This window comes from Delphinapterus leucas, chromosome 4 (genome assembly GCF_059928025.1).
Source record: "Delphinapterus leucas isolate spDelLeu-1000000601 "Yukka" chromosome 4, BTC_Dleu_Yukka2, whole genome shotgun sequence".
Classification (NCBI taxonomy): domain Eukaryota; kingdom Metazoa; phylum Chordata; class Mammalia; order Artiodactyla; family Monodontidae; genus Delphinapterus; species Delphinapterus leucas.
The window spans coordinates 80776940-80804884 of NC_143132.1; the positions used below are offsets into that span (position 1 = coordinate 80776940).

At 38.9% G+C, this 27945-nt stretch overlaps 1 protein-coding gene across 1 annotated transcript; it reads right to left on the reverse strand.

Annotated features, from left to right (window-relative positions):
- Positions 1–1304: 1304 nt before the first annotated feature.
- KNG1 (kininogen 1) lies at positions 1305–27819 on the reverse strand. Its single transcript, XM_022570039.3, has 10 exons — positions 27431–27819; positions 25104–25214; positions 24028–24112; positions 20900–21072; positions 19670–19777; positions 10399–10483; positions 9366–9538; positions 3861–3968; positions 3656–3742; positions 1305–2274 (listed from the first exon to the last, which is right to left on the reverse strand). The coding sequence occupies exons 1-10, from the start codon at positions 27620–27622 to the stop codon at positions 1513–1515; spliced, it is 1884 nt and encodes a 627-aa protein (XP_022425747.1). The 5' UTR covers positions 27623–27819; the 3' UTR covers positions 1305–1512.
- Positions 27820–27945: the final 126 nt, after the last annotated feature.

A 27945-nucleotide genomic window follows, 5' to 3' on the forward strand; every position in this document is an offset into this window, starting at 1 on the left:
GAGGGAGAACATCAAGTTGGAACTTTATTTCACCCAGCCACAAAGGGATAAAACGGCATTCTTCTCTATTTAAATTCTATCCCATCTTCTTGTCCTTCCACGCAGGGCTGCTGACAGAGGTTGTCGGGGCAATTGTGCCAGGTGTGGAGATTCTGCCCACCGGTCAATTGACCTCACTCTCAGATGCTGGCTCTGTCCCTGTCTCTTGAGGTCGGCCCTTGTACTCGCAAGACTTTATGTGCCTCTGTAAGTATAGTAAAACTTCATTAATCTGAGGTTATCATGCAAGAAGAGAAAAGTGAAGCCACCAGTTGACAAGATGAGACTTTTTCCTGACATCATAGGTTCTTTATTTGCAAGTACAGATAATATTTGAAATGAAATAAAAACTCAGAGGCTCAAATGCATCCAGTAAATTGAAGGAGCAGTGACACACGCATCCACAAGTGAGTGTAGCTGTATGAAGCCCTACCTGTTTCCCTAGGCAAAAGCACAGCAAGGGTTATAAAATATATGCCTCCTTCACATTATCAGGCAACTAAAGATAATCATATTATTCTCTTTTGCAAAGTCCGTACACTTCACTGTTGTAGCAAAAAAAAAAAAATGCAATTATAAAGTGAGGCTAGAGAGGAGTTTCTCATAAAATTCCTGTAAGTATAGTAAACAAAATTTACATCACATCGCGTGATATTCCCTTATCAATCCTTAAAAAAAGATTTCCTTAAGCAGGCCTGCCTTTGTATTACTTCTTCTGCTTTGCATCCTTATCATTAAACTCAGAGCTACTAAACACTAAGGATTACTCAATCTAGCCCTGGCAACATATAAACAAACAGAAAACTCCTATTTGAAAGCCCTGTTGCAAAGCACAGTTAATGAGTAAACAGAAATTACTGACTTATAAGAAACACTGTCACCCAGAAGGAGAATTATCAGAATAGCTTTGTCAAGTGGGAGTAACTGTTTAATATAACTAGCCCATTTTGGAAACAGGAAGTCAATTAATTTACTTTTTCTCTCCTGCCTGTGGCCAGTCTGTCTTTCTCTCTTGTCCCTCTTTGACCTCTGGAGGTTTTTATTATTGTTTTTTCCCCATTAAGAAGTTCAGCATTCAGTCTCTTGACTTCCCTTATTTTCACATGTGTTCAGGGACCAGATGTCACAGTTTATTCAAAATGTCAAGAATCTTTGTATGAAAATTGATGACGTACGTTTTAAGGTACACATTCGTTATCAGAAAAGCAAACTGCAGTAGGCCACGAGTCACATTAGTTTGTCCATTTTCTGTGCTAGTTGAGAAAACTTGTGAGGAAGACTCAGAAAGGGGTTTGAATTCTGCGCACAGCTTTATGTCGTCCGTAGAGATTGAGGGTGTCCCCATTAGGAGTCTCACCATTTCTCTCTAGGCTGCTCTGAACGTTCATGGTCTTAGTTGTATTATATCAGGATATTTGGACAATGGGGAGAGGGGATGATGAGATGTTAAGGAAATACCCGTAGCTGCATAAATTAATAAAGAGCATCAGAGAGACTGAAATCATGAAATTCTTTCATTTCTACAGTTGGATTCACTCCATTAACTGGCTTCCAGGGGCGTCCAGGACATTTGGGGGAAGTTGTTTCTGGAAAATCTGGAATCAATTTAAATGCAAGGCTATTTGGCTCTATCTGGATGCCAGGGATCCAATCATCATCACCCTCTGTGGGAGGTGGTAGTGTATTAGGCATCACAGTTGCAACGAGATCTGAGTCCTGGAAGTTAGGAAAGGTATTGGCTACACTTGGCTGGGCTAGGGAAGGAAGGGGTGTTGGCCCTTCTGTCTTCTTTTGTACCTGTGAAGAAGAGGTAGTACTATCTTCATAAAAATTTGCCAAATACTCTGTTCTCTGACCATCGTGCTTTCCATTGTTTTTTCCTCTACTTTTATGTTTTCCGTGGCCATGACCATGCTTATGTCCATGGGCTAGGCCATGTCCCCTTTGATGTCCATGACCCCTTTGGTGCCCATGGCCAAGATCATGACCCCTTTGGTGTCCATGGCCTTGGTCATGCTCGTGTTTATGGCCATGGCCAAGGCCATGTTTTATTTGCTTTCCATAGCCCCAGCCATGCCTATGGGTGGGTCCTTGTTCTATTCCTGAATCCCGCTCTTCATCTTGTACAGGTGCCAGGAAAGTGTGGGGTGGACTTACGATGGTTCCTTCTTTAGTTTTCTCCACTGGTACTGATCGGAAAGGTGAAAAACCTGGAGGCCTTTTCATCAGTGTGGTCTAAACAGGAGATATTAAGATGAATGCATTACTGTGAAAACCACACTATCAAAGAAGAAAGAAGGGACAGGGACCTGGCAATGCTATCTCAGTTTACAGTGGGACATGTCTTTGCCAGATTTTAAGTACTATATTATAATAATAATCCAAAAAGGATGAAAATGAATAATATTTTTCCTTTTTTGATTGATTTTATAATTTGTAGATATTGATTCTTTTTCTTAATAATACTCTAAACTAGAGAATTTTTTATTTATCTGGAAAAACTGGATGGTTAACTATATAATCTCTAGGGTACTTTCTAAGGCTATGATTCTGTAAAGCCACGGCATACTGCTTATTAGTTGATGCTATTTCTATTAGCACAATCACTGCTCTTATCCAAAAAGGCCCTACCTGGCTTTAAGAATGGAATATATAGGCAGCATATACCACAATCACTCTGTTGAACTGAAACACATTAGAATATATATGTTCATAAGCTTGAAACACAGCCTTTGTATAATGTTTGTATTAGAGTATATACATACCTACACATGGCGAAAACCTAAATGAGAACAAAGGGAGCGGAGGCAACTTGCATTGAAGATATGGATTTGTGGATTGTTTCTACCTACACTTTCACTACCTATGAGGACGTGGCAGTCGGAGGCACTGTCTGGTGATGCAAAGAGCATGGTCTTTGAAGTCAAACAAGCCAGACCCTACTAGTTACCAGCATCTTGGTGAACAGAGTGGGCTCTGATTTGACCTAGATTTGAATCCGAGCACCACTAGCTTCACTTTCCTCATGTGTAAAATAGGCATGATAAAAGCACCTGCCTCATAGAGCTGTCAGGAGGAAGATATGTGTCAGGTCCTCAGTACAGTGCCTGGGAGGGAGGAAGCACTGAGAAAGTTATTATTCACTTTAGGACTTTAGCATCTTCATAATTTTTAGTGTCTCAACCTTGACAGTGGGGAAAGTATTACTTACCTCCCAGGGTTCTTTTAAGAATTAAAAAAATGATGCAAACTAATGCTTCTCAAACTTGAATATGGGTATGACTCCCTTGGGAACTGTGTTAAAATGCAGCTTTTGATTCAGGAAATGTGGAGTGGAGTATGAGACCTGCGTTTCTCCCAAGCTCCTTGGATGTGTTTCACTAAGGGAGCCTGTGGACCCATGGGGCACTGACAGTGTCTGAGAAGTGATTAAGAGGACTGCCGCTCTCCTTTCTAGTCATAAAAAAGAAGAGATCAGCACAGAAATGTGAGAGCTCTCCGCATTTTAAAAAGATAGTCCCCCAATTCACTTAAATAGTGGTTCATTTTCAACCCCAAAATATGATTTTTCGGAATGAGCATAACTAACCCAAACCAACTGTAATTCGAATCATACCTGTCCAAGTGATTGACAGTTGACAGTAGGGTAAATTTTTTTCTCCCAAGGTACCACATAAACATCAGCTTTACAGTTTAGAATTAGCTATCCACGAAAACAGAAGCCAAAAGAGAGAACAGTGTTATTCATGAGATACATAAACAAGCATAAAACATCATATAGGTTTCCAGGGAATAAGTAAGATGGTTGCGTTAATACTCACACTATGTTTATTGATCTCACAACTTTTGGTCAACTCTTCATTACTTTCCTTAGAACATGTGGTTTCCCTGGCCGTGAACACAATAGAATATTTTTTTCCAGCTACCACCTGGAAAATGAATTAGTACAACATAGAAGCTTAATTAACGCTGTGTAATAAATCATATATTTTACCATAAGGGCTTTTAGGGGAGAATATTGAAATTTTAATTATACATTGACCAAGTGAGAGCTACACTCAAAAAGCACAAATATTTGACAACAAAACTTTTTGTACGCATGTTAAAATATTTGGCTATTGGTTGGGCTCATTTCCTTTTCTAAATGGGAAAAGAAAACCAGGCTATAATTTTTATTTTTATATTTTTCTCAGTTTTATTGTTTAGCAGCTGCAAAATTCACTAGTAATTCTAAGCCTCAAGTCATAATATATAGACTCTAGGAAGAGTAGGAAGTAAAACTTAAACATTTCCTTTAAACACAATCTTATTGGCCTGCCAAATCTTGAATCAGAGAAATACTGAGTTAGTACCACTATAGAAGTTATGTGGATTAAATTATGTGAATAGGAAAATTATTTGGATTTCTAGCTCGCTTCTCTGAGTTTTTTAATATTAAGAAATTATTTTAAGCTCTAGCACTCTAGCAATATTTTTAATCATTACACAATGCTGTCTTCTGTTAACATTTGTGGCCCAATTTTTTCCTTTTTTTTGGTCTAGAAGAAGCACACTTTATTTACTTAAAAAGTAAAAATCATTGTGTGTGTGTGTTTTTTTTTAATACACTGACTTCAACAAAATCCCAAGCACAGTTTTTTTTTAAAGCCTTACAGCCTTTATATACTTGAAAAACACAGTTTATAAAATGTTTTTAAATTATATATATAAATTTAAAACTTAGGGACTTCCCTGGTGGCACAGTGGTTAAGAATCTGCCTGCCAGGGCAGGGGACATGGGTTCGATCCCTGATCTGGGAAGATTCCCACATGCTGTGGAGCAACTAAGCCCATGTGCCACAACTACTGAAGCCCACGTGCCTACAGCCTGTGCTCTTCAACAAGAGAAGCCACTGCAATGAGAAGCCCACGCACTGCAACGAAGACCCAACACAATCCAAAAAAAAAACAAAAAACAGTTAGTTGATGTGGCTCAATTTTCAGGCTAAGTTATTCAGTATTTCATTCTAGGATTTAAATGTGTGTGTGTGTGTGTGTGTGTGTGTGTGTGTGTGTGTGTTATGGACTGAATGTATCCCTCCCAAATGCATATATTGAAGGCCTAACCTCTAAGGTGATGGTATTAGGAGGTGGAGCCTTTGGTAGGCAGCTAGGTTTAGATAAAGTCATGATGGTGGGGCCCCCATGATGGGATTAGTGACCTTATAAGAGAGAGACTAGACCCCGTTCTCTCTCTGAAATGTGAGGACACAGTGAGAAGGCAGCCATCTGCAAGCCAAGAAGACAGTCCTCACCAGGGAAACAAACTGGCTGGTTTTTGGACTTTCCAGCCTCCGGAACTGTAAGAAATAAACTGCTGTTGTTTGTCACCTAGTCTATGGTATTTCGTTATGGCCGCCTAAGCAGACTAACACTGTGCGTGTGTGTGTGTGTGTGTGTGTGTGTGTGTGTGTGTGTGTTTAATATTAAGTAGCTATCAAAAAGAATATATCACATATATATGTTGACCTGGAGGGTTGACTGTTATTGAAAAAATAAAGTTATAGGGTGATAGTATAATCCCATTTTTGTAAAAGCAAATCATAACAGTCTTTCCGCTCTCTTTATGTTTTTTAAAAGCATGGAGAAATTATGGTGGGAGGAGGATGAGGAGAGCAAAGAGTCCCAGGAAGAACTAAACTCCTCCTCTACATTTTCTGGCATCATTTTGCTAGGTAAGCACAGCTAACTTTTTAGGACAAATTTGGTAATTAACTTTTAAAACTCCAGATATGTATAAGTTGGGCAGAAAGGTTTGAAAAGCGTTTTAGAGTCTATACTTTGGTGATCGTGAACTTTGTTGCTTATTTCAGAGTATACTTTAATCCAGCTTGTTTGACATTACAGTTGATCAATGTGATGTCGCCTAAGAAAGCTGACAGTATATGACACAAACTGCAGCTGTTGGCTCAACACTATTCCGGGTCCAGAGGGGAGGAATAAAGTAGACCTAATAACATCTTCTGTTCGAGGGCCTCGAGATCGCATCCATATTGCCATGCTTATCAGGTGCCATTCCTATCAGAAGTCTTCCCTGTTTAAGCCCATCCTGCCCAAGTTTTGTTTTTAAGGTAGAGAACACTATGTAGCAATATAAGTTCCAAATGCATTAAAACATTTAAATTAAAGAAATAAGCTGGAAAGATATAAAAAACATTCATCAGTTCTCAGGATGATGAAGGCTTTTTGTAGGTGAAAAGCAGAGGAAGGAACCAGGAGGAAGGGAAAAATGTCTAAATTTGACTAGACAAATATGAAAACTGATTCTCAAAAGTCACCATAAATAAAGTAAAAAGGGTAAACTGGGAAGAATATGATGTAGGGTCAATATGACCAATATTTAGTGTTGGTCATAGAAAGCCCAACACTAAAAAACTGGACAAAGGACATGACCAGATCTTTTGGAGAAGTTAAAATGGTCATTAATCCTGAAAAAAGTTTACCTTCATTAATAACCAAGGATACGTACATTAAAAAACAATGCAACATCATTTTTAACCTTGTGTGTTGGAAAAGATGAGAAACAGCGATGACACCTGGTGTTGGCCAGGTGTGGGAAACATGCAGCTGCAATCACTGATGGTAGGAATATAATTCAGATCAAGACCATCAACCAGTGTCTTACACCCAGGTGGTGTGAATGTAAATTGGCATAATTGCAAATCACTTGGTGATTTGTCAATTTGCATCATAAGTCTTAGACATCCACGTATTCCTTGACATTTCTAGGACTTTGTCAAAGGAAAAATTCTAATGTGCACACACAGATCCTTGAAGTGTGTTCATCTGTGCAGAGGCAGGGAGGGACGCTGACAGCAGCGGGGACAGAGGCAGTAGGGACACAGCAAAATGAACGGTATATAACAGAAATCGCAACCATTCACATGTGCAAACGAAGGATTTAAGAGATGTTTGGTATCTGAAATATGAAACCAACCTGGAATGGACATGCACCCAAATAGGACTAAACATGCGAAGCCAAGGCAAGACTAAAATTGTAAAACAAATCTAGCAATTTGGCAAATTGGTCATTTGGAGATTGGCTATTGCAAATTCATTATGGTAAGTTGATTTCCAATAATAATAAATTGGCTGCTTCCACTAAGGCTGCCTTGAGTAACCAAATTGCTCTCTTTACATGCAAAAATCAGTAAAGAGTCACCTCTTAAAAGTAAATTTGAAATTCTCACAATATTCCAGATTAATTTAGCAAATGAAGGGATGTCATCCCCTTTCAATTCGTAGCATAATCTATTGTGGTTCCCCTTGCACCCTTAGCGTAAACAAACACACACCCATTCTAGTGTGTTGACTCATTTACAGAAAGAACTGTGACTACCAAGACTAGTAGTTCACGCTTGAGAATGAATGGTTCTCTCCTGACAGTAACTCTCTGACATGGTGGAGTACAAGATTGTTCCTGCATCCTTAGGAATAAAGGAATTTCACAGAAAAGCAGAAATATAGAGTGAGAAGAAAAGCTGACAAAGACAGGAGTAGTAGGGATTGGTAACTCCTTCAAGTAAGCCTAATGTGGGTCACATGTCAGTGAAATCAGGGAAAGGAGTTAGCAACCGGGACAGGAGTAAGTGCCTGAGTGGGAGAGAGATCAAGTTTTATTTTAATACAGATAATAAATAAATAAATAAACTGTATTTATTTTAATACAGTTTGTTTAGGTCCTTTTTTTCCCCCCAGTTATAAAACTACTACAGGAAACAAGAAAGATGAAAATAAACAGCCCATTGTGCCATTACCTAAAAGCTACCACTATGAATAATATGAGGTATTTGTTTCTTTTCAGTATTGTTTCCTGTACTGTTTTATTTTTGGTTTTTATTTATTTATTTTCTTTAGGCTGCACAGTGTGGCATGCAGGACCTTAGTTCCCTGACCAGGGATTGAACCCGTGCCATCTGCAGTGGAAGTGCAGAGTCTTAACCACTGGACCACCAGGGAAGTCCCTAAACTTTTTAAAATTACACAACTGAGTACAGAATGTTTATTCAATTTTATGGCCTCTTTTTTTTTTTTTTTTTTTACTGAAGTATAGCTGATTTACAATGTGTTAATTTCTGCTGTACAGCAAAGTGATTCAGTTATACATATATATACGTTCTTTCTCATATTCTTTTCCATTATGCTTTATCACAGGATATTGTACATAGTTCCCTGTGTATGGCCTGTTTTTTTTGCTGCATATCATAACATAAGCATTTTCCACATCAAGAACTCCTCACAAAGATGATTTAAAATTGCTGGTTAATATTCCATTGTACAAATATACCAGACATTATCTGATCATGTCTATATTACTGATCATTTTTATGGTTTACTTTTTTTGCTTTTGTAGTTAGAGCTGCAATGAATATCATTGTATTTAAAGACTCCTTCTATTTTAGATTTCTAGAAATTCAATTACTTAGCCAGAATTATAAACTTATTTTTAGTGAGATTCTCTTTGTATTGATAGATTATAAAAACCATCTTGGTTTGCTATAGGAGTTTGGTTCTACTTTGATTACTTTTTTTAGCTTGTATTTAGGGAAGCCCGTTTTGAGGTTCCATAAAAGGAATTGTCCATGAATACATCGGTCATAGGCTATCGGAGTTAGAAGGGATTTGGGCTCTTCTAATCCAGCCACTCATTTTACAGATGATGTGTGAGTCTGAATGACTGCCCAGGATCACCTGGGATGCAAGTGGTGGATGCCGTGGCAGAGCTGAGTCTCCTGACCTCCAGACCAGGATACTCCTTATCCTCCATTGACAAGCATGGACAAGAGAGATGAATCCCCAGAGGGTACATTTATAGGAGAGAATGACACCCCAGGCAGGGAACAAATGACATGAAGATGAATGTGTGAAGAGAGCCTGGGGGACGATTGGCTGATGTGGCTGAGCGCAAGGCATGAAGTGATGTTATAATGAGAGATGAGTCTAGACAGGCAGAGGATAAGTCTCGCTTTTCCTAGCCCTGAATTTTATTAATTATATATATAATCATTGTTAATATTTATATAGCACTTTAGATTTTGAAAAGTGATTGACATACATTATCTTTTTTAACCCTCACTGTAGTCCTTTACGGATAAAAGAGACAATATTTTAAATGACTTGTCCAAGATCACACACCAAGAATGCAGCGAGGTTGGGACTTGAAATTCAAGTCTACCAAATCCCATTCACCAGATATACTGTTTCCCAATCCAGAGCCAAGATCAGTGGCAAAATTAGTAAGCAATTTGCAATAGATAATCACTATTTTTGTAGCATAATTTACAGACCTGCACTGTTGCTTTTTCCACAGTGTCAATCTTGAAATAGAAGGTTCCATTATTCTCTACATTAAGCTTTGCGATGGAATGATCCAGAGGCTCCTCCAGCTCTGGGCTGTTGACAGGTATAGATATGGGACAGCCAGCACAAATCCTGGTGGGTGGTTGTACAAAATCCTCCCCTGAAAGAGGCAGGTTTTATATCAGCGTGTGCACTGAAGGAGCCGTCTAGCTTAGTATTGTACCTTGCCCACATGTGATCCAGCATCCATTTATAGAGGGCCACGTGGCAGCCCAAGGCCCAGCAGTGAGTGGGTGGAGGTTGCCTGTCAGACCTCCAACTTACTGTCTCTCCTCTCTTCCTCTCCTAAGAGCCAAGTGTGCTTAAGGAAACTTTCAATCAGAAGGTGTTAGTTAGTGACAGTCAATAGGCCGCACTTTTCTTAAGTTTTTGCATTTTTAATGGAAACTGTAAAAAGCAATGCTTAACGTAAAGGAATGATTTTCTAGTGGGAAAATTCTGGTGAGCAGGCAACTTCCATAATGCTTTATATTGTACAACATATACAACTATCTTCCAAATATGAGAAAAGACAACTCTTGGTATAAGAAATACTGACTTGGCCTTAAACTTGCACTATCGCCCTTTCCCCACATTATAACATGTAAGGGAAAAAAATCTTTAATTGAAAGGATTTTATTCTGAGTAGTTAAAAATGAGATACAGCTTCCCCAATTCACAATATCCGATGCAGGGACAGCTTGTATATAAGAAAGACCAGCTGACATATCTGAAGGCTAGCTTTGCCCAGAAAACATAAATTTTCCCTTCTGTCACCATATTCCCTTCTGCCACTTGCCAAGCAATCTCAGCTTCACCTGCTGCAGCACAGCAGGGCAGAGATGGGGACAGTGTTCCTAGTAAGGTCTGTGGGTCATGTAGATTTTGTGGCATATCATGGGAACCAAAGCACAATATCTATGGAAAGATTTAGCCAGTTGTCTGGGACCAACATGAGCACCAATATGTATCATCCTGTACCTGGATAAAGGTCACATTTCTGCGAGAAGGAAGCAATTCTTAGCTGGATATCCACGTATGCTTTATCTGTACATTCACCGATATTCTGGTTTTTAAAAAGCATATAAGAGCATAAATTAAAAACGTTTTTAAGAATCTTTAAACGACTAGTAAAATTAAAAATAAGATGTTGACTTTACAAATCATCACGTGGAAAAAAACAAAACATAGTCTATTTTCAAAAGATAGAATAATAAACAATGAAAAAGCACCAACACCAACAGCAAATACATACACACAAACACACAGAAACATGAAAAAACATGACAAGAATATCTAATGTAGAAATAATAGCCATACAAGTGAATGGGTAACATTTTCTTTTAGCAAGACAAGGACTTTCAGATTAGGTTAAAACCAAAATCAATGTACTACATCTTCAAGAATAATAGCATATAATATAAAAGATAAAGAAAGATTAAATATAATGGATGAGCAAAGCCACAAGAAGCAAATATGAACAAAAAAGGAGCTAGAGCATTATTAATACTGGACAAAGTAAAATTCAAGGTAACAACTCATAAAGGTAAAAGAAAGATAATTTTATTTTTATCTAAAAGCATGGAATCAAAATGCATAAAGCAGAAAACATATAGAAATAGAAATGGATAAAAATAATTGTGCTGGGAAACTCCAATATATAACTATTATACAACAGGCAAAATGTATAAAAAATAAATAAGGTCATAGAGGACTTGAATAACATAATAAAGATTTGTTGAAATGGTATTCTCATATGATACACACGATTTAAAATGATACTCTCATAAGTATGATGCAAATAATATTTCTAATTGCTTTTATACTAGGTTACAAGAAAGTCTCAATAAATTTTGCAAATTGAAAACAATACAGGCATGTTCTTTGACCTCAGCACCACAATGAAACAAAAACTTCCATAAAAATTAATAATATAAGTTTAAACAAATAAACAACCAAAAAGTACTTGGAAAAATAAACACACTTTCCTAACTAAAATCTTCATTGATAAGGAAAATAATAAAAAACAAACTGAGAAAAACGAGAATTCCACATGTTGCCAGGGCAGCACTCAGAGTTAACTCCTGGCTTTATACACTTCCACAATTTAAAAAGAGGCAAAAATAATCAAAACACCCCCAACCTCAGTGTTTATCTCAAGAAGTTAGAACAAGAAGAACAATAAACAGCCTTAAGGAAAACAAGAAGGAGGAAACAATAAAAATAAAAGCAAAGCTGGTGAATTAGAAAACAGAAAGCACTAGCATTAATAAATAAATCCAAATAATCATTCATGGGGTAAGGAAAAAAAATCAAAACCATAAAAAAGGAAACCTAACAAAGTATACATAGAAATGTAAAAATATAAGAGAATATTATGAACAAGTGTATGCTAATTTAAATCTCAAAGAAAGACAATTTTCTGGAAAACTATAAATAACCAACACTGACTTAAGAACAAGAAGAAAACTTGAATGGACCAATGACTAAAGAAGAAATGGAGAATGCTATTACTATGCTCAATTTACATCCCATTTTTCACCCCCAAACAGCATAGATGTTTTATAGATGAATAATTTTAAAAATTAAAGAAATATATACTGTATTTCCATGCTATATAAACCATTTCTGAATACAGAAAAACTACCCAATCATTCTATAAAAGTATATTCTGGATACCAAAACCTTAAAAAATAGAATGCACACACAAACACATACCCAGAAAACTGTTACACCACTTTCACTTATAAATGTATACATAGACTGCTTAACTAAACTAGAAATAGAATCCAAATGCATATTTAAAGAAAAATTAACACTAAACAAGTAGAGTTTAGTTTAGGAATCTAAAGATTACTATTAGGAAAGTTGTCAAAACAGCATAGATTAAATTAGAAAAATATGATATTTCAATACATATTCTAAAGCACTTGCTAAATTCAACACCAATTCCTTATTTAAAAACAAAACAAAACTCTTTAAAGAGGAGGAATGTAAGGATGTTTCCTTAACATGAGGAAGAATATCTACTGGGATCCCACAGCAATATTATACGTAACGACAAAATTCTAGAGCCTTTCTCAATAAAATCAGGAATAAAACATGAATTTTTGTGATCACCACTATTTCAAAAAATATCTCTGAAAATGTGGGTCAATTCATTGAGACATGAAACAAAAAAATAAACATTGGAAAAGAGGAGATAGTATTATTTGCATAAGGTATTATTATAGATCTAGAACAATCAAAAGAATCAATGAAAAGACATTAGAGTTAATCAGAGAGTTCAATAAAGTTTCTGGATACAAGGTAAGCTAATCAAAATGTATACATTTGTAGGGCTTCCCTGGTGGCGCAGTGGTTGAGAGTCCACCTGCCAATGCGGGGACACAGGTTTGTGCCCCGGTCCGGGAAGATCCCACATGCCGCGGAGCGGCTTAGCCCGTGAGCCATGGCCACTGGGCCTGCTCGTCCAGAGCCTGTGCTCCGCGACGGGAGAGGCCACAACAGTGAGAGGCCCGCGTACCAAAAAAAAAAAAAAAAAAAAAAAAAAAGTATACATTTGTATATAACAATAACTTGTTTAAAAGAGAATGAAAGGAAAAGGAAAAAAAAAGGATTTAATTCCTAATAACAATTACCAAAAACAACAAAACAAAACCTAGTAATAACTTTAGTGAGCATTGTTCTGAATATATTTAAGAAAATCACACAACTTTAGAAATATAAAATAAAACTTGACTACATAGAGATGTATACCAAGTTCTTGATTAAAAAGACTAAATATAGTACATATGCCAATTCCTCAAATTAATTTAGAAATGTAATGCAATTCCAATCTATGTGACAGTGTAAGTTTTTCTTCCAAACCTCTTCTAAGATTGGTTTTAAAAATACAAACACTAGAATAATAAAACATGTATTCAAACTTACTATGAAGCTATGGCTGTTAAAATATGGTAGTGTTGGTACAAAAACAGAGAACAGATTTTTTGTAAGAAATTATTACGGGATACAGTTTGTTGCAAATTTTGTCGAAGGAAAGACTGTTAAGGTATCTGGTTATTCTCTTGAAAAAATCAAGTTAGATACCTCACAAGATACATCAAAATTAATTCCATAAAGTTTCAAAAGCTATATTTAGAAATACTGACCATAGACAAACTAGAAAAAAAAAACATATATAGTGACTGCTGAGCAAGTTGTAGAAAGATTCAAAAGGAAAATATTGATAGATTTACTCACCTATAAACAAAAACTATCTGTAAGTCAGAAATACCATAATGAAAACTAAAAAGTAAATAAATGAGAAAATATGACAAAACACTGATACCTTTAATATATAAATACTATTTCTAAGTCATTAGGATTTATCCCAAAAAGAAATGGGTAAAGGATATAGAAGAATTCATAAATTCACCCCATAAATTTCTAATGAATGTATGAAAATATAATGTTTAAATAAATGCATATTAACTATGTTGTTGATCGAGAAAATAAAAACTAAAAATGTTTTTGTCTATGAATTTAGCTGAGTTAAAAAAATACTGAATTCTATCAAGGGTAAACATTGCTGATGGAATGTAAATTGGTGCATTTAGCAGTTAACCTATATATATATCAAGAGTTTTAAGAGCTTTCATACAATTTTACACTATGTGTAAAGCCAGAACTTTATTCTGAGAAAAACAATGCCGAACAGAAATAGCTTTATTCTAAAAGATGTTTGGTGAGTTATTAATTATAATAAAAATGGAAACAACCCATTTTCTTGGTGGGTTTTGAACAAATGACCAAAAATAGGAAAGTAATTTAAAAAATAATCTATGGTATCTTCACTAGGATATTAAAAGTTATTTTAAAAGTTTATCAAGAGTTCTAATGACATAGAAGAATTCTTAGGTGAAAAAAATGTAGCATGTAAAATAATTACAACTACAAAAAGACAAAAAAGAAAATCACTCAAAATTGCCCATATTCCCCACCAAAAAAGACAAGAGGGAAATACATTCAGATAACTTTGGGTGTTTGGGTATGTGGTGCAACATTATTATTTTTTCTTTGTATCTGCATTGTCTTGAAGCTTTCTATAAATGTATATTTCCAATAAAGGAACACACATATAAGAAATGTACTCCAATAAAGGTGTTAAAAAAAAGTCATGTTTTTTAAAGATACAGGGAATACCACACTTATAGTACCTTAATTTTGGATGGGGAGAAGGATGCTGGAGATAGCTCAGAAGTTCTCAGTATTATTAGCACATTTGGTTTACCTGAGAAACTTTTAGATCATCTGACTCCAGGGACTCATCCCAGACCAATTAAATCAGAATGTCTGGTATGGTACCGGCACAAAAACAGAAATATAGATCAATGGAACAGGATAGAAAGCCCAGAGATAAACCCACGCACATATGGTCACCTTATCTTTAATAAAGGAGGCACGAATATACAATTGAGAAAAGACAGCCTCTTCAATAAGTGGTGCTGGGAAAACTGGACAGCTACATGGAAAAGAATGAAATTAGATCACTCCCTAACACCATACACAAAAATAAACTCAAAATGGATTAAAGACCTAAATGTAAGGCCAGACACTATCAAACTCTTAGAGGAAAACATAGGCAGAACACTCTGACATCAATCACAGCAAGATCCTTTTTGACCCACCTCCTAGAGAAATGGAAATAAAAACAAAAATAAACAAATGGGACCTAATGAAACTTAAAAGCTTTTGCACAGCAAAGGAAACCATAAACAAGACGAAAAAACAACCCTCAGAATGGGAGAAGATATTTGCAAATGAAGCAACTGACAAAGGATTAATCTCCACAATTTACACGCAGCTCATGCAGCTCAATATCAAAAAAAACAAACAACCCAATCCAAAAACGGGCAGAAGACCTAAATAGACATTTCTCCAAAGAAGATATACAGATTGCCAACAAACACACAAAAGAGTACTCAACATCATTAATCATTAGAGAAATGCAAATCAAAACTACAATGTGATATCATCTCACACCAGTCAGAATGGCCATCATCAAAAAATCTACAAACAATAAATGCTGGAGAGGGTGCGGAGAAAAGGGAACCCTCATACACTATTGGTGGGAATGTAAATTGATACAGCCACTATGGAGAACAGTATGGAGGTTTCTTAAAAAACTAAAAATAGAACTACCATATGACCCAGCAATCCCACAACTGGGCATATACCCTGAGAAAACCATAGTGCAAAAAGAGTCATGTACCACAATGTTCACTGCAGCTCTATTTACAATAGCCAGGACATGGAAGCAACCTAAGTGTCCATCGACAGATGAATGGATAAAGAAGATGTGGCACATATATACGATGGAATATTACTCAGCCATAAAAAGAAATGAAATTGAGTTATCTGTAGTGAGGTGGATGGACCTAGAGTCTGTCATACAGAGTGAAGTAAGTCAGAAAGAGAAAAACAAATACCGTATGCTAACACATATATATGGAATCTAAGGGAAAAAAAAGGTCATGAAGAACCTAGGGGCAATACAGGAATAAAGACGCTGACCTACTAGAGAATGGACTTGAGGACATGGGGAAGGGGAAAGGTAAGCTGGGACAAAGTGAGAGTGTGGCATGGACTTATATACACTACCAAATGTAAAACAGATGGCTAGTGGGAAGCAGCTGTATAGCACAGGGAGATCAGCTCCGTGCTTTGTGACCACCTAGAGGGGTGGGATAGGGAGGGTGGGAGGGAGGGAGCCGCAAGAGGGAAGAGATATGGGAACATATGTATATGTATACCTGATTCACTTTGTTATAAAGCAGAAACTAACACACCATTGTAAAGCAATTATACTCCAATAAAGATGTTTTAAAAAAAGACTTAAATGTTCAGTATGTACACTGTTGGATGCTGCAACTAAAAAAAAAAAAAAATCGGAATGTGTGGGGGAGTGATCTGGGAACAGGTGTTTTTTAAATCGAGGCTAGTGCTTCTAAGGTGCAACATGCCCTGAGAACTATGTAGGAAAACCCTTAAATCAGTGCTTTCCAAACTTTAATGTGCAGATGAATCACCTGAGAACCCTGTTAATATGCAGATTCTGATTCAGTAGCTATGGGTGGAGTTGAGATTCTACTTTGCTAAGAAGCTCCCTGGTGATGCTAATGCTGCTGGTCCATGGACCACACTTTGAATAGCAAGGCCTTAAATCTTACCAGTTGTGGGCAAAATGTTTCATTTATATTTCATGTCCTTTAATTACTGTAACAACTCTGTGATACAGGTGCTATTATTCTTCACGATTTTACAAATGAGGAAGTGAAGGCTCAGAAAAGTTATACCAGATCTGATTGGCTTTGTGACTCCAACCAGCCTTTGCAACTCTCTGTGTTGCAAAGAGAAAACTTAACTGGAGGTTTATAAACAGATGCAGCAAGATTAAAGCTAGATAACATTTAGGCCTATATAACCTCAAATGGCTAAGCATAAAAACAGAAGATGTTAATAGATGCTTAAAAGGCCAGACTCAACTCAACCTGACAAAATTAAACAGTGGCTAGAACCTATGTGTTTAGAGGGTTCCTCTCTTTCTCTCTTTCTCTTTTATACTATTTTTTAAAATTCTGGTAAAATATATATAATATAAAATTTGCCATCATAACCATTTTTAAATGTATAATTCAGGGCCATTTATTACATTCACAGTGCTGTGCAACCATCTCTACTATCTACTTCCAATAGTTTTCATCACCCCAAACACAAATTCTGCAACCATTAAGAGAAAACTCCCCGTTCTCCCTCTTCCCAGCCCCTGGTAAACTCTAACCTACTTTTTGTCTCTATGAATTTGTGTATGTTGGATAATTCATATAAGTGAAATCATATACTGGTTGTCCTTTTGTGTCTGGCTTATTTCACTTAACATTTTCAAGGTTCATACATGTTGTAGCATATATCAGAATTCCATTCCTTTCTATGGCTAAAGAATTGTTATATACATGTCACATTGTGTTTATGCATTCCTCTATCGATGAACATTTGGGTTGTTTTCCACCTTTGGCTATTGTGAATAATGCTGCAATGAATATTGGCATATAAGTATCTTTTTGAGTCCCTGTTTTAAATTATTTGGGGTATATATCTAGGAGTATAATTGGTAGGTCATATGGTAATTCTACATTTAACTTTTTGAGGAACTGCCATACTGTTCTCCACAATGGCTGCATGATTTTACATTTCCATCAGCAATGTACAAAAGTTCCAATTTTTCCACATTCTCCCCAATACTTGGTATTTTACAATTTTTTAAAATTACAGCCATCCTCTAGGTGTGAAGTAGCATCTCATTTGTGGTCTATATTTACATTCCCTCTGATGGCTAATGATGTTGAGTATTTTTCATGAGCTTTTTGACCATTCGTATGACTTCTTTAGAGAAATGTCTATTTAAGTTGTTTGCTCATTTAAAAATTTTGTTGTTGCACTGTGGAAGTTTTTAATATATTCTACGTATTAAGATATATGATTTGCATATATTTTCTCCCATTCTGTGGATTGTCTTTTCACTCTCTTAATAGTGTCCTTTTTACTCCCCCCATTTATGAAACAAACACATGCTTGATTAGAAACATTGGGAAGTATTGAAGAGTTTCAAAAAGTATAAAAAATCAGAAAAAACAGCCATAGTTCCAACTAAAAGTTAACCATATTTTATATTTTGGCATATTTGTTTTTCATCACTTTTTATGTTTACATCTACTTTATGTACCTGAGTAAATCTGTACGTGTAATTTTGTACCGTGCTTTTTTTTGTTTTTTACTTAACATACTGTAACCACTTTACTAGGTCACTAAAATCTCTGCAAACATAATTTTAATGGCTGCACATATTCTACTGTATGGATATACTGTAATTTGCTTAACCATTCCATATGTTGAGAATATGTTATTTTAAATATTTTCCTTTTAATAAAAAGTCAAAATTAACATCTTGCTGCCTGGATTTCTCATTTTCTTCCCATATAATGGACGTTGAGAAGTAGAATGACTAGGTCAGTGGCCCTCAACCTTTCTGGCACTAGGGACTGATTTCGTGGAAGACAATTTTTCCACAGATGGTAGGGAGTGGTGGGGTGGGGGAGATGGTTCAGGCAGTAACGCGAGCGATGGGGACTGATGGGGAGCAATGGGGAGCGGTGGGGAGCGATGGGGAGCGGTGGGGAGTGGTGGGTAGCGATGGGGAGTGATGGGGAGCGATGGGGAGCCGTGGGGAGCGGTGGGGAGTGGTGGGGAGCGATGGGGAGCCATGCGGAGCCATGGGGAGCTATGGGGAGTGGTGGGGAGCTGTGGGGAGCGATGGGGAGCGATGGGGAGCCATGGGGAGCTATGGGGAGCGGTGGGGAGTGATGGGGAGCGATGGGGAGCCATGCGGAGCTATGGGGAGTGGTGGGGAGTGGTGGGGAGCCATGGGGAGCGGTGGGGAGCCATGGGGAGGGGTGGGGAGTGTCAGATGAAGCTTCGCTCACTCGCCCGCAGCTCCCCTCCTGCTGTGTGGCCCAGTTCCTAACAGGCCTCAAACCAGTACCGGTCCATGGCCCAGGGGTTGGAGACCCCTGGACTAGATGAAGGGACTTGCAGCCACCCCTTGCTTAAAGAACAGCCTTCTGCTAAAATGCAAATAGCCCTGGGAAGGTCATCATGCCTTATCATCTTAACATGCACTAACTCCTGCCACCTTGAGATGCTCTCTTTTAACATAATTTTGGTTCAGGTAATAAGATATCGTCCTGGAAAGGGCCACTAAGGGAGAGAGACGCAGGATGTACTTATTAAAGATAAAAGTAGGGGAGGGAAGGTGAAAGAACAAGCAGAGACAAGTTGGAAGTGAAGGATTGTCCTGGGTAGAGCTCGGGAGCCTTGTAAGGACGTTGAGCACACGGGGAGGAAAGGAGACAGGAAAGCGTGAAGACATGAAAAGACAAACTTGACCATGGCATCATTTTGTCTCAGGCTATTCCTAGCCTCTGGTTATATCTGTAAGTGCTTATTGCCAGATGTACAGACTCTGACCAGCTGGGTAAGCAGCTTGACCAATGACGTGAACTGTAGAGTCTCAAGTGAAAGTGAATGTGAGCTGCGTATGTCATCAAAAATTTTAGTGACTGAGACTTCCTCCACAGCTAAGAGTTCCCACACCTGTAAATACTGGACACAAAAGGCTAAGAACTTTATGATTAGATTTTTGCCTACTTACACCATTTGAAAGGGACTTGCAGTCTGGAGTTAAGAATAGAAAATTCTCCTTGGAACAATTAGTCTGCACAATTGAGTAAGTAATTTCATAGTTCCATCCAGCCACCACCTGAAACGATTTTGGATTGCATATTTAAAGGGCAGTTTAAACATAATTCACAATGTTAGGAGGAGCTTAGAATACTGCCTGACATTTCATAAGTGCTCAAAAATACGAACTATTATTATTACTAGGCAAAAGTCAGTACTGAATAAATATTGAGCACATTATGACTCTCACACCCTTCAACGCAACACACACACACACACACAGCTACACATCTGAAAATGAAAAGCAATTTATAGATGGAGCTACTGTATTTCCTTAAGTAAGACCCAGCAATATTTCCTCTGCCAGGCAACAGGGAAAAAATGATCTGTTGAATTTTGTAAAATATTAATAATGCTTTTCTAGATGGATAAAGAAAACTTTGGAGTTGGAATGGCCTTGACCAGTAGGTCCTTAGGTTCCCAGACTGCCAGACAGTAAGATTTCTCCTGCTTTATCTAGGGTGGGTCCCACCCTGATAGCTGGATATGGACAGAACTGAGGAGAGCATGCATCTTGCATGAAGGCAAGTCGGAAGGTCAATTAAAAGCAGGAAATGCTACTGACCAAAGTGGGTCCCTCATAATTAGAGGCTGAAATCCAAGGGGCCCAGTCAGCTGTCAGTAAAGTCTTCATGAACTGAGGCAAAAAAAGACCAGATTTACAAGTATTTGCTTTTTTCTCTGCTGAAATGGAAACCATAATTTAGAGGGTACCCAGCAAGCTTTGCCAACTTTTTTAGGTACAATTTAATATTGGGGGGCCATGTTTGCCTCATAATAGTTAGGTGATGAGAGAGTCTTCTTAAAACCCTAAGGCCAGAATGACTTTTCCATTTTACCATCTCTAGGAGAACATGCAATGCTGACCACCCATTCATTAAAAACAAATCTCCCAGGAAGGGGGTTTGATTAGGCTCCCTTTCCCCATTTACATACTGCAGTATCCAAATCATTGTGCCTGAAGAGAAAGCCTTTGCCTCCTGAGCTAGTCGTATGAGAACGTGAAAGAGTTCCTCACCACCACCTGTGGAATCATATGTCTTCCTCGGCCAAAGGTTTATTTTAGGTAATGAAACCCTAAACCATAAAGATCTAACAAATTCTAACAATACTATGACATGGGAAAAATTAAAGAACAAACCTGTCTCTGGGCCCTTTTTACTTCTTTAAGATCAAAGAGGTGGGAGTGATCAGTGTTGTTGTTAAAGTGTTGAATGGCATGTCTCAGTACAGGTTCCAAGTCGGGGCTTTCGGTTGATATGGGGTGCAGGCAGCCAAGGCAGTCGTACTGGGCTGTCACCATGGGGCCCTCGGCTTGACAAAGAGCAAGCAAAAGGGCAGCGTTAACAAGCAAAACCTGCATTCACATACATTGCCCTAAATAAGTCAGATAATTTGGAAGGCCCTGATAAGCAAACTTTCCAGTATGCACTGGAAAAAGAGAACACAAGACTGAAGATAGGGGAGACCTATCATTCACTCAGGGACATCTTATATGCATCCTATTGTGCATAATTATTTTAAATTTATTTTAAAGTCATTTTAAATTACGGAAGTGATACACGAATTTATCCTCATAAAATTAAAACATTACAGATGCATTTTTATTTCTTTTTCAGTGTTAACCAAAGCTCCTTGAAGGTGGGAGCAGGATGTAATATATTTTGTATCAGTTCAATCCAACAAACATGTATTTCGCACCTGCTATAACATGCCCTGTGTTGAGCATGGCTGCGTGGATGCATTAATTCGTTAGTAATGGCCACTGCCATGAAGGAGTCGGGGAAAGTCAAGGGGGAGAGACCGAACTGGAGATGGATGATTTCAATATAATTCAGCAAGAAATTGGAAAGGCAGGAGCCCAGAGTGAGCCCAGGGAAGCCTTTCCTGAGGAGAACAGGCTGAGCTAAGAAGGGTGAAGAGCAGTCAAGGTCAACCTCTCAAAACAAGGTGTGAGGCCTGAGGAGAAGGGAGGGACGGCTCCTGAGGAAGAAGGATGAGGCAGGGACCGTGTTGTACACACATCTTAACCAGAGCTTATAGCAGGAGGCAGGGAGGGGTGGTTTGAAGTGTGAGCAGTCTGAAGAGAGGCCTCCGCTGTGGAGTCTGGGCTGTGCTCTGTAGGCAGGGATTCTTAACTATTTTCCTGGGTCATAGGCTCCTTTGATGACCCTAATGTAAGCTATGGCGCCCTCTCCTGGAAGATGCACGTACTCACAACCTTCTCCACTTCTGGGCATTCCTAGACCCTCTGAGGTGAATTGAGAATGGTCCCCTGTAAGAATGGGGAGCCACCGAATGGGTTTTAATAAAATGATGTAAAATATTTTAAAAAGGAGAGAGTCTGTGTTAAATCACCACTGTTCATGACACACAGCCCTGACTCCCTGGTCAGTAGCAGTATATGTGGCAAAAAGGGGAAGAAATGAAGGAGTCCTGGGCCCCTTGGCCCCGGGGCTCTCACAGCCCGAGGATGTAAGATCCCCCAGTCAGCAGTTCAACACAACCCCCCTTGCAACTGTTTCTCGGCATTCTCTCCATAAGTTTGTGTCAGGAAATGACATATTGTGTGAATATTCATAGCTTTCCCCCCTCCTTTCCTTGTAGAAGTTAGGTTGAATCAGGGTAATGGGCAAAGTTAAAAAACTAGAGGGAAATAAATAAATAAATACTGTTGAAATAATATTTACATTTTTTCCGAGAAAAATATACAGACCCTTTGAATAAAATTGTTTCTAAGATGGTTTCTGTTAAAAAAAAAAAAAACTAGAGGGGATGACATGGGAAAGATAAGAGAATTACTGATGGGAAAACAAAACAAAAAAAGATGAACACAGGAGGTGAAAGGGAGAGATGGAGAAAAGCCCAGAGGCTGGTTTGCCTGACCTCAAGGGCAGCTCCCACTGGTGTAGGGGAAGCAATGGAGCAGCCTTTGAGGGTGAGATGAGCAGGGAAAGATGCAAACTCAGTTTTTCTGGGTGACAATGATTTTCCACCCTGCCTCAACATTTCTAGAGAGATTTTTAAATTAAAATGTTTCAAATTTTGAATTCTGAAACATATCTGGCCAAAAAGTTTTCAGATAAGAGATTGTGGACCTAGCACTAATTTCTGAAGGTGTGGCAAAGAGCTTTTTCTCTCATGGTACATAACGTGCTCTGCTCTGGATAATGTTAAAATGTGCTTACGAGATAGAGCTCTTAAACCAAATAATAAAAAGCTACCCCTATCAAAAGATTTTAATTACTTGTGATTTCTGTTTTGGACTATTTTTCTTTGAATGCAATTTCTTGCAGGAATGGAAACTCAAGGGATATAGTTTTTGTGGGTACCATATAGGGGATTAAGGCTGGAATAGAAGGACCACTACTACAGTGGGGTTCAATAGCATGGCTGAGGATGCTGTTCTGGAGCTTAGGTACAAAAACGCTATCTTGCAGAAGGCCAGTTCCAGGATGGCTTTTGTGACTGACTTCACCTAGACGTGCCCATCCTTCTGTATGTGGCACCTCTGCCACAAGAGGGAAGGAGCTAACAGTGGTCATCTGTTGATAAGTTTCTCCATACTTAGATTCTAAAGGAATATCGTTTATGGAGGGTCTATTCCACCAACTCTGCTAACTGCTAGCTGTGGGGTCTTGGGCAAGATATTTGACTGCTGTGGGCCTGTTTCCTCATCTGTGAACTGGGGATATTAACATTTGCCTCATAGAGTTGTTCTGAGGAATAGATATGTTAATACACATGAAGTGATTAGAACTGTGGCTAGTAATAAGGGCTCAGTAAATGTTAGCTATTATTACCTTTTCCTTGATTATCATTAATACATTATTATGATTACATCTTCAGGTGTATCATCTAGTTTCATTCTAAACAATTGTGCAAAGTGGGAATTACTGTGATCTCCTCTTATAGGTAAGGAAAAGGAAAGCCAAGAAGGTGAGAGCTTTGAAAGATTCCAGGCCAGATCTGACCTCAAAGCCTGTGCTACTCTCTCTAGGACGCTGCCTGCAGTTGAAGCCTGTTCTGTGTCTTCTCATCCTTTTGCACACACCTAATACAATGCTGCTCTTGAGGAAGAGAATCAGGATAGCGCTGAGGGGTGTGAGCCCGGCCGCACCTCAGACTCTGCCGCTCCACCCCCACCGGCGCCCCCGCAAGGCTGCAAGTGGTATTGCCACTGCTGCCCTCCGGGAAAGAGGGGTCTTTGGTGCCACACAGAAGAGGTTCATTTTTCCCCAGGGCAGCACCACCAGGCACAGCAGCTACCTGGAGTAATCTGGCAGGTCTGGGTAGCCACGGAGAACTTCATATTCCCCCTCTTTGCCACCGTCGCTGTGCATTCCCCTGTAGCCTAAGAAGAAGAAGAAAAAAGGATTAAAAAAAATATTTAATCTTTCAGATGAAAGCCACCTAGTACTATTGCTAAATACTACTTTCCTTTATAAAACCTTGTCAAGGGCTTCCCTCGTGGCACAGTGGTTGAAAGCCCGCCTGCCGGTGCAGGGGACGTGGGTTCGTGCCCCGGTCCGGGAGGATCCCACATTCCGCGGAGCAGCTGGGTCCGTGAGCCATGGCCGCTGAGCCTGCGCGTCCGGAGCCTGTGCTGCGCAATGGGAGAGGCCACAGCAGTGAGAGGCCCGCGTACCGCAAAACAAAACAAACAAAAAACAACCTTGTCAAGATTTTTTATGTTTTCTAGCAGAGTTTTGAGACACAAGAATGAATGTTTTGCAGCCTAATCATTATTATATACAAGCCACTGATATTCGTGAAATATTGGAGGAAAGGCAGTTTAAATGGCGAGGTTTTAGAGTATGAACCTTTGTGTTGTTTTTTTTTTGCGGTACGTGGGCCTCTTACTGTTGTGGCCTCTCCCGTTGCGGAGCACAGGCTCCGGACGCACAGGCTCAGCGGCCATGGCTCACGGGCCCAGCCACTCCGCGGCATGTGGGATCTTCGCGGACCGGGGCACGAACCCGTGAACCCTGCATCGGCAGGCGGACTCTCAACCACTGCGCCACCAGGGAAGCCCTGAATCTTTGTCTTGAGCCCCAGAGATATTTCTATTTCATCAAGATGCACACAGTGCCTGAGAACCAGCCTGCTAAACTGTCCTCTTGATTTACCTTTCAATTTCAGGGTTCAAACTGCATACAGGAAGCCAGGGTTTTGACATTGAAGAGGTGGCTCCCTGGACTGGGAGGAGAGTGGCTTGCCTCTCCCTCAATTACGGCCCAGCAAGAAGCTGTGCTGTGCCAGGGCAGGGTAGGCGTTAGGTTAAGAGAGCCCTTGGTAAACTTGGCCGAGAAAACTGGAGGCTCGGAAACTGTCAACACACTCACAGCTTGTGCAGAGTCATTGTAGTCACAATCCTGCCAGGTTTTGTCACTTTGAACAGGACAGTTGCCCTCCTTGATTTGGTACTTGAAGGAATAAAACGTGTCAGGATCATCCTGAAAAACAGCAACCAAAGATACGTACGGTTCATCTAACTGACCCAATGGCAAATCATTTGAGTGGGATCTGGTGCAGTTATATTTGATCTTGATTTGATTCAATGAAGGCAAAAACATTTATTAAAAATATTGAAAGTTTATAAATATTTACTTGGAGGAATGTTCATAATATACTATTTACAAATATATATATATATTTAAATTTCAAAGCAGATCCATAGTTTTAGCCCATTTTTGTAGAAACCAATTTATATATAAATATATATAAAATTTTTTTTTTTAAGTCTGGAAAATTACGCAGCAAAGCTGTTAAAATGTGTGTCTTTCAGTGGCGGGAGTACAGTTCTCTTTCACTTTCTTCTTTCAACAAACATTCCTGAATTGTCTATTTTTTTTGAACAAACATATTATTTTTACAGTTAGAAAACAAACCAGAAACGTTTTTTTCATTAAAAAAAAAGTAACAGTTATCTGGATAGTGGGAATAATTTTGGGTAATTTTAGTATTTTTATTGGCATTGTTTTGTTTTCTATTTAGTATAGCATGACATGAAATAACAAATTAAACTTTTAAAGTATAAAGGTGCTGATTTAGATGAGCCTTCAGATGCAACGTCCTGGTGTGTCAGAACAGCAAGGGACTTCAGAGGGGATGTTGTCCATCTTCTCAGTTTGCACGTGAGAGAAAGGAGGCCCCAGGTAGATGGCGTATGCCTTAGGCAGCCTCCCCACCTTGGAAAGGCAGAGCCAGCTCCGGATGGCAGGTCTCCTGACTCACCAGGCAGTGCTCTCTCCACAGTGTTTGCATTTGGGAGATGATGGAATCAGACAAGATAGACTCTTCTAGTTCCTTCTAGGTCTCAGATTTTAATAAAACCTAAGTGGTCATGGTACAGGCAGTCCCCACACAGCAAGGTAGAGATAAAGAGTGATTCTATGGACATCTTAGAATAAAAAACCACATTTGCCATGGATGTCTGCCAATAAAGACTACAACCATACTAGAGAACACGAGGACTCACAGGACTACACAAATTTGTGAAACAGAAAGGCCGGACTTTCAGAAGACAAACAAACAAAAACATATCTACTGGGCTTTTTCCTTTTTCCTTATCATATCAAATACCTGGGGTTTTTTTCCACCAAAGTAATCAATTGCTTAACTATCACAGAAATACAATGTTTTGTAGTGAAATTCACTTAAACTATTGAAAAGATTTGTAATTCTTGAAGTCACATACGCTGTCAGGGTTTGTCTCCATCCTGAGTGCATCGATCATTGATTTTAAAAAAGTGCTAAAAATCAAGTAGAACATGGCTGTTACCTTGATGCATTCAGCCATATGGACTTCATGGTAGGTATTTTGTCCAATGCAGTTGAACCAAGTTAGTCTCATTTCTGACTCCTCTTAGACAAACCTTCCCTTTCCCCTAGCTTAATTGAGGTATAATTGACAAATAAAAATTGTATATATTTAAGGGGTACAATCTGATGAACTGAAACACATGTATATTGTGCAATGATTACCACAAACAAGCTAATTAACACACCCATCACCTCACATACTTATATTTTTGTGGTGAGAATACTTGAGATCTAGGCTTTCAACAAATTTCAAGTGTACAATAAAGTATTATTAGCTATAATCACCACACTCTACATTAGATCCCCAGGACCTATTCATCGTATAACTGAAAGTTTGCATCCTTTGACCAGCATCTCCCCATTTCCCCCACCTCCCAGTCCCTGGCAATCGCCATTCTACTTTCTGTGTCTGTGAGTTTGAACTTTTAGACTCCACACATAAGTGAGATCATATCATACTTGTTAGATGTACCCCTTTAAGAACCCATTTCCCACCTGAGGTCTGGAGGTCTTCATATTTTTGTCTAGGACTGGTCACCCAGTAAATCCTCCTCCTGCAGCCTGACCGAGTTCCTGGATTCTCCCACTCTGCACAGTCCCTTTAAAGTTTCTCCATCTACCTTTGTTTCATTTCACCCTAGGATATGCTGCTCTGATCACCCAGGAGGAGTCATACATTTCCCTTCACCCCCAGGCCAGAGAATGGTGTTGGTCTTTTCTAAGAGCTGTAAGCTTCCCTTCGATTATCAGTTCTTTGGTGATCGGGGTGCGTGTGTGGCGTGAGGCCTGGGCTCCAAGTGACAGCACAAATCCCCAATGACCTCAAGGTTAAACACAGCTCACTCACCGTCTTGATGACCTCAGTTACGCGGTACAATACAAATTGGTTGCCATTTTTGTTTCCACTGTTATATTTCTTCAGAGCAGTGTCCACAGCTTGAAATACATCCTGGTTGTTGCAGTCGATTTCTTGGGAGGACTCCTGGGTTAAACTTGGTAGCAGCCTGGAGCAAAGAAAAAGGATGGTGATTAATTTCATGATTAAAGTCTCCCTCTGGGAGTTTCACCAAGAATTGGGAGCCAATTAAGATGCTGATTTTAACTATCTTCAGCCTCTATTTCCTCCGGGCTCTCCTCTGGCTGCTGCCTCCGTGCTCTGGGGGCCTGGCTAATTCCTGCTGCCATGCACTATTTGCTTATTCCAAAAGGACAAATGGCCCTGCTGGGTAATCCAAGCAGATTTCAGGCTGAAACATTACAACACTGGGGTTGTTGACCTGCTTGTTTGCATTTGGGGAGCATGTGGGAGCACAGAACACATTTCCTGGTGATTGCACAACTTTGTCTAGCAAATCAGAGCAG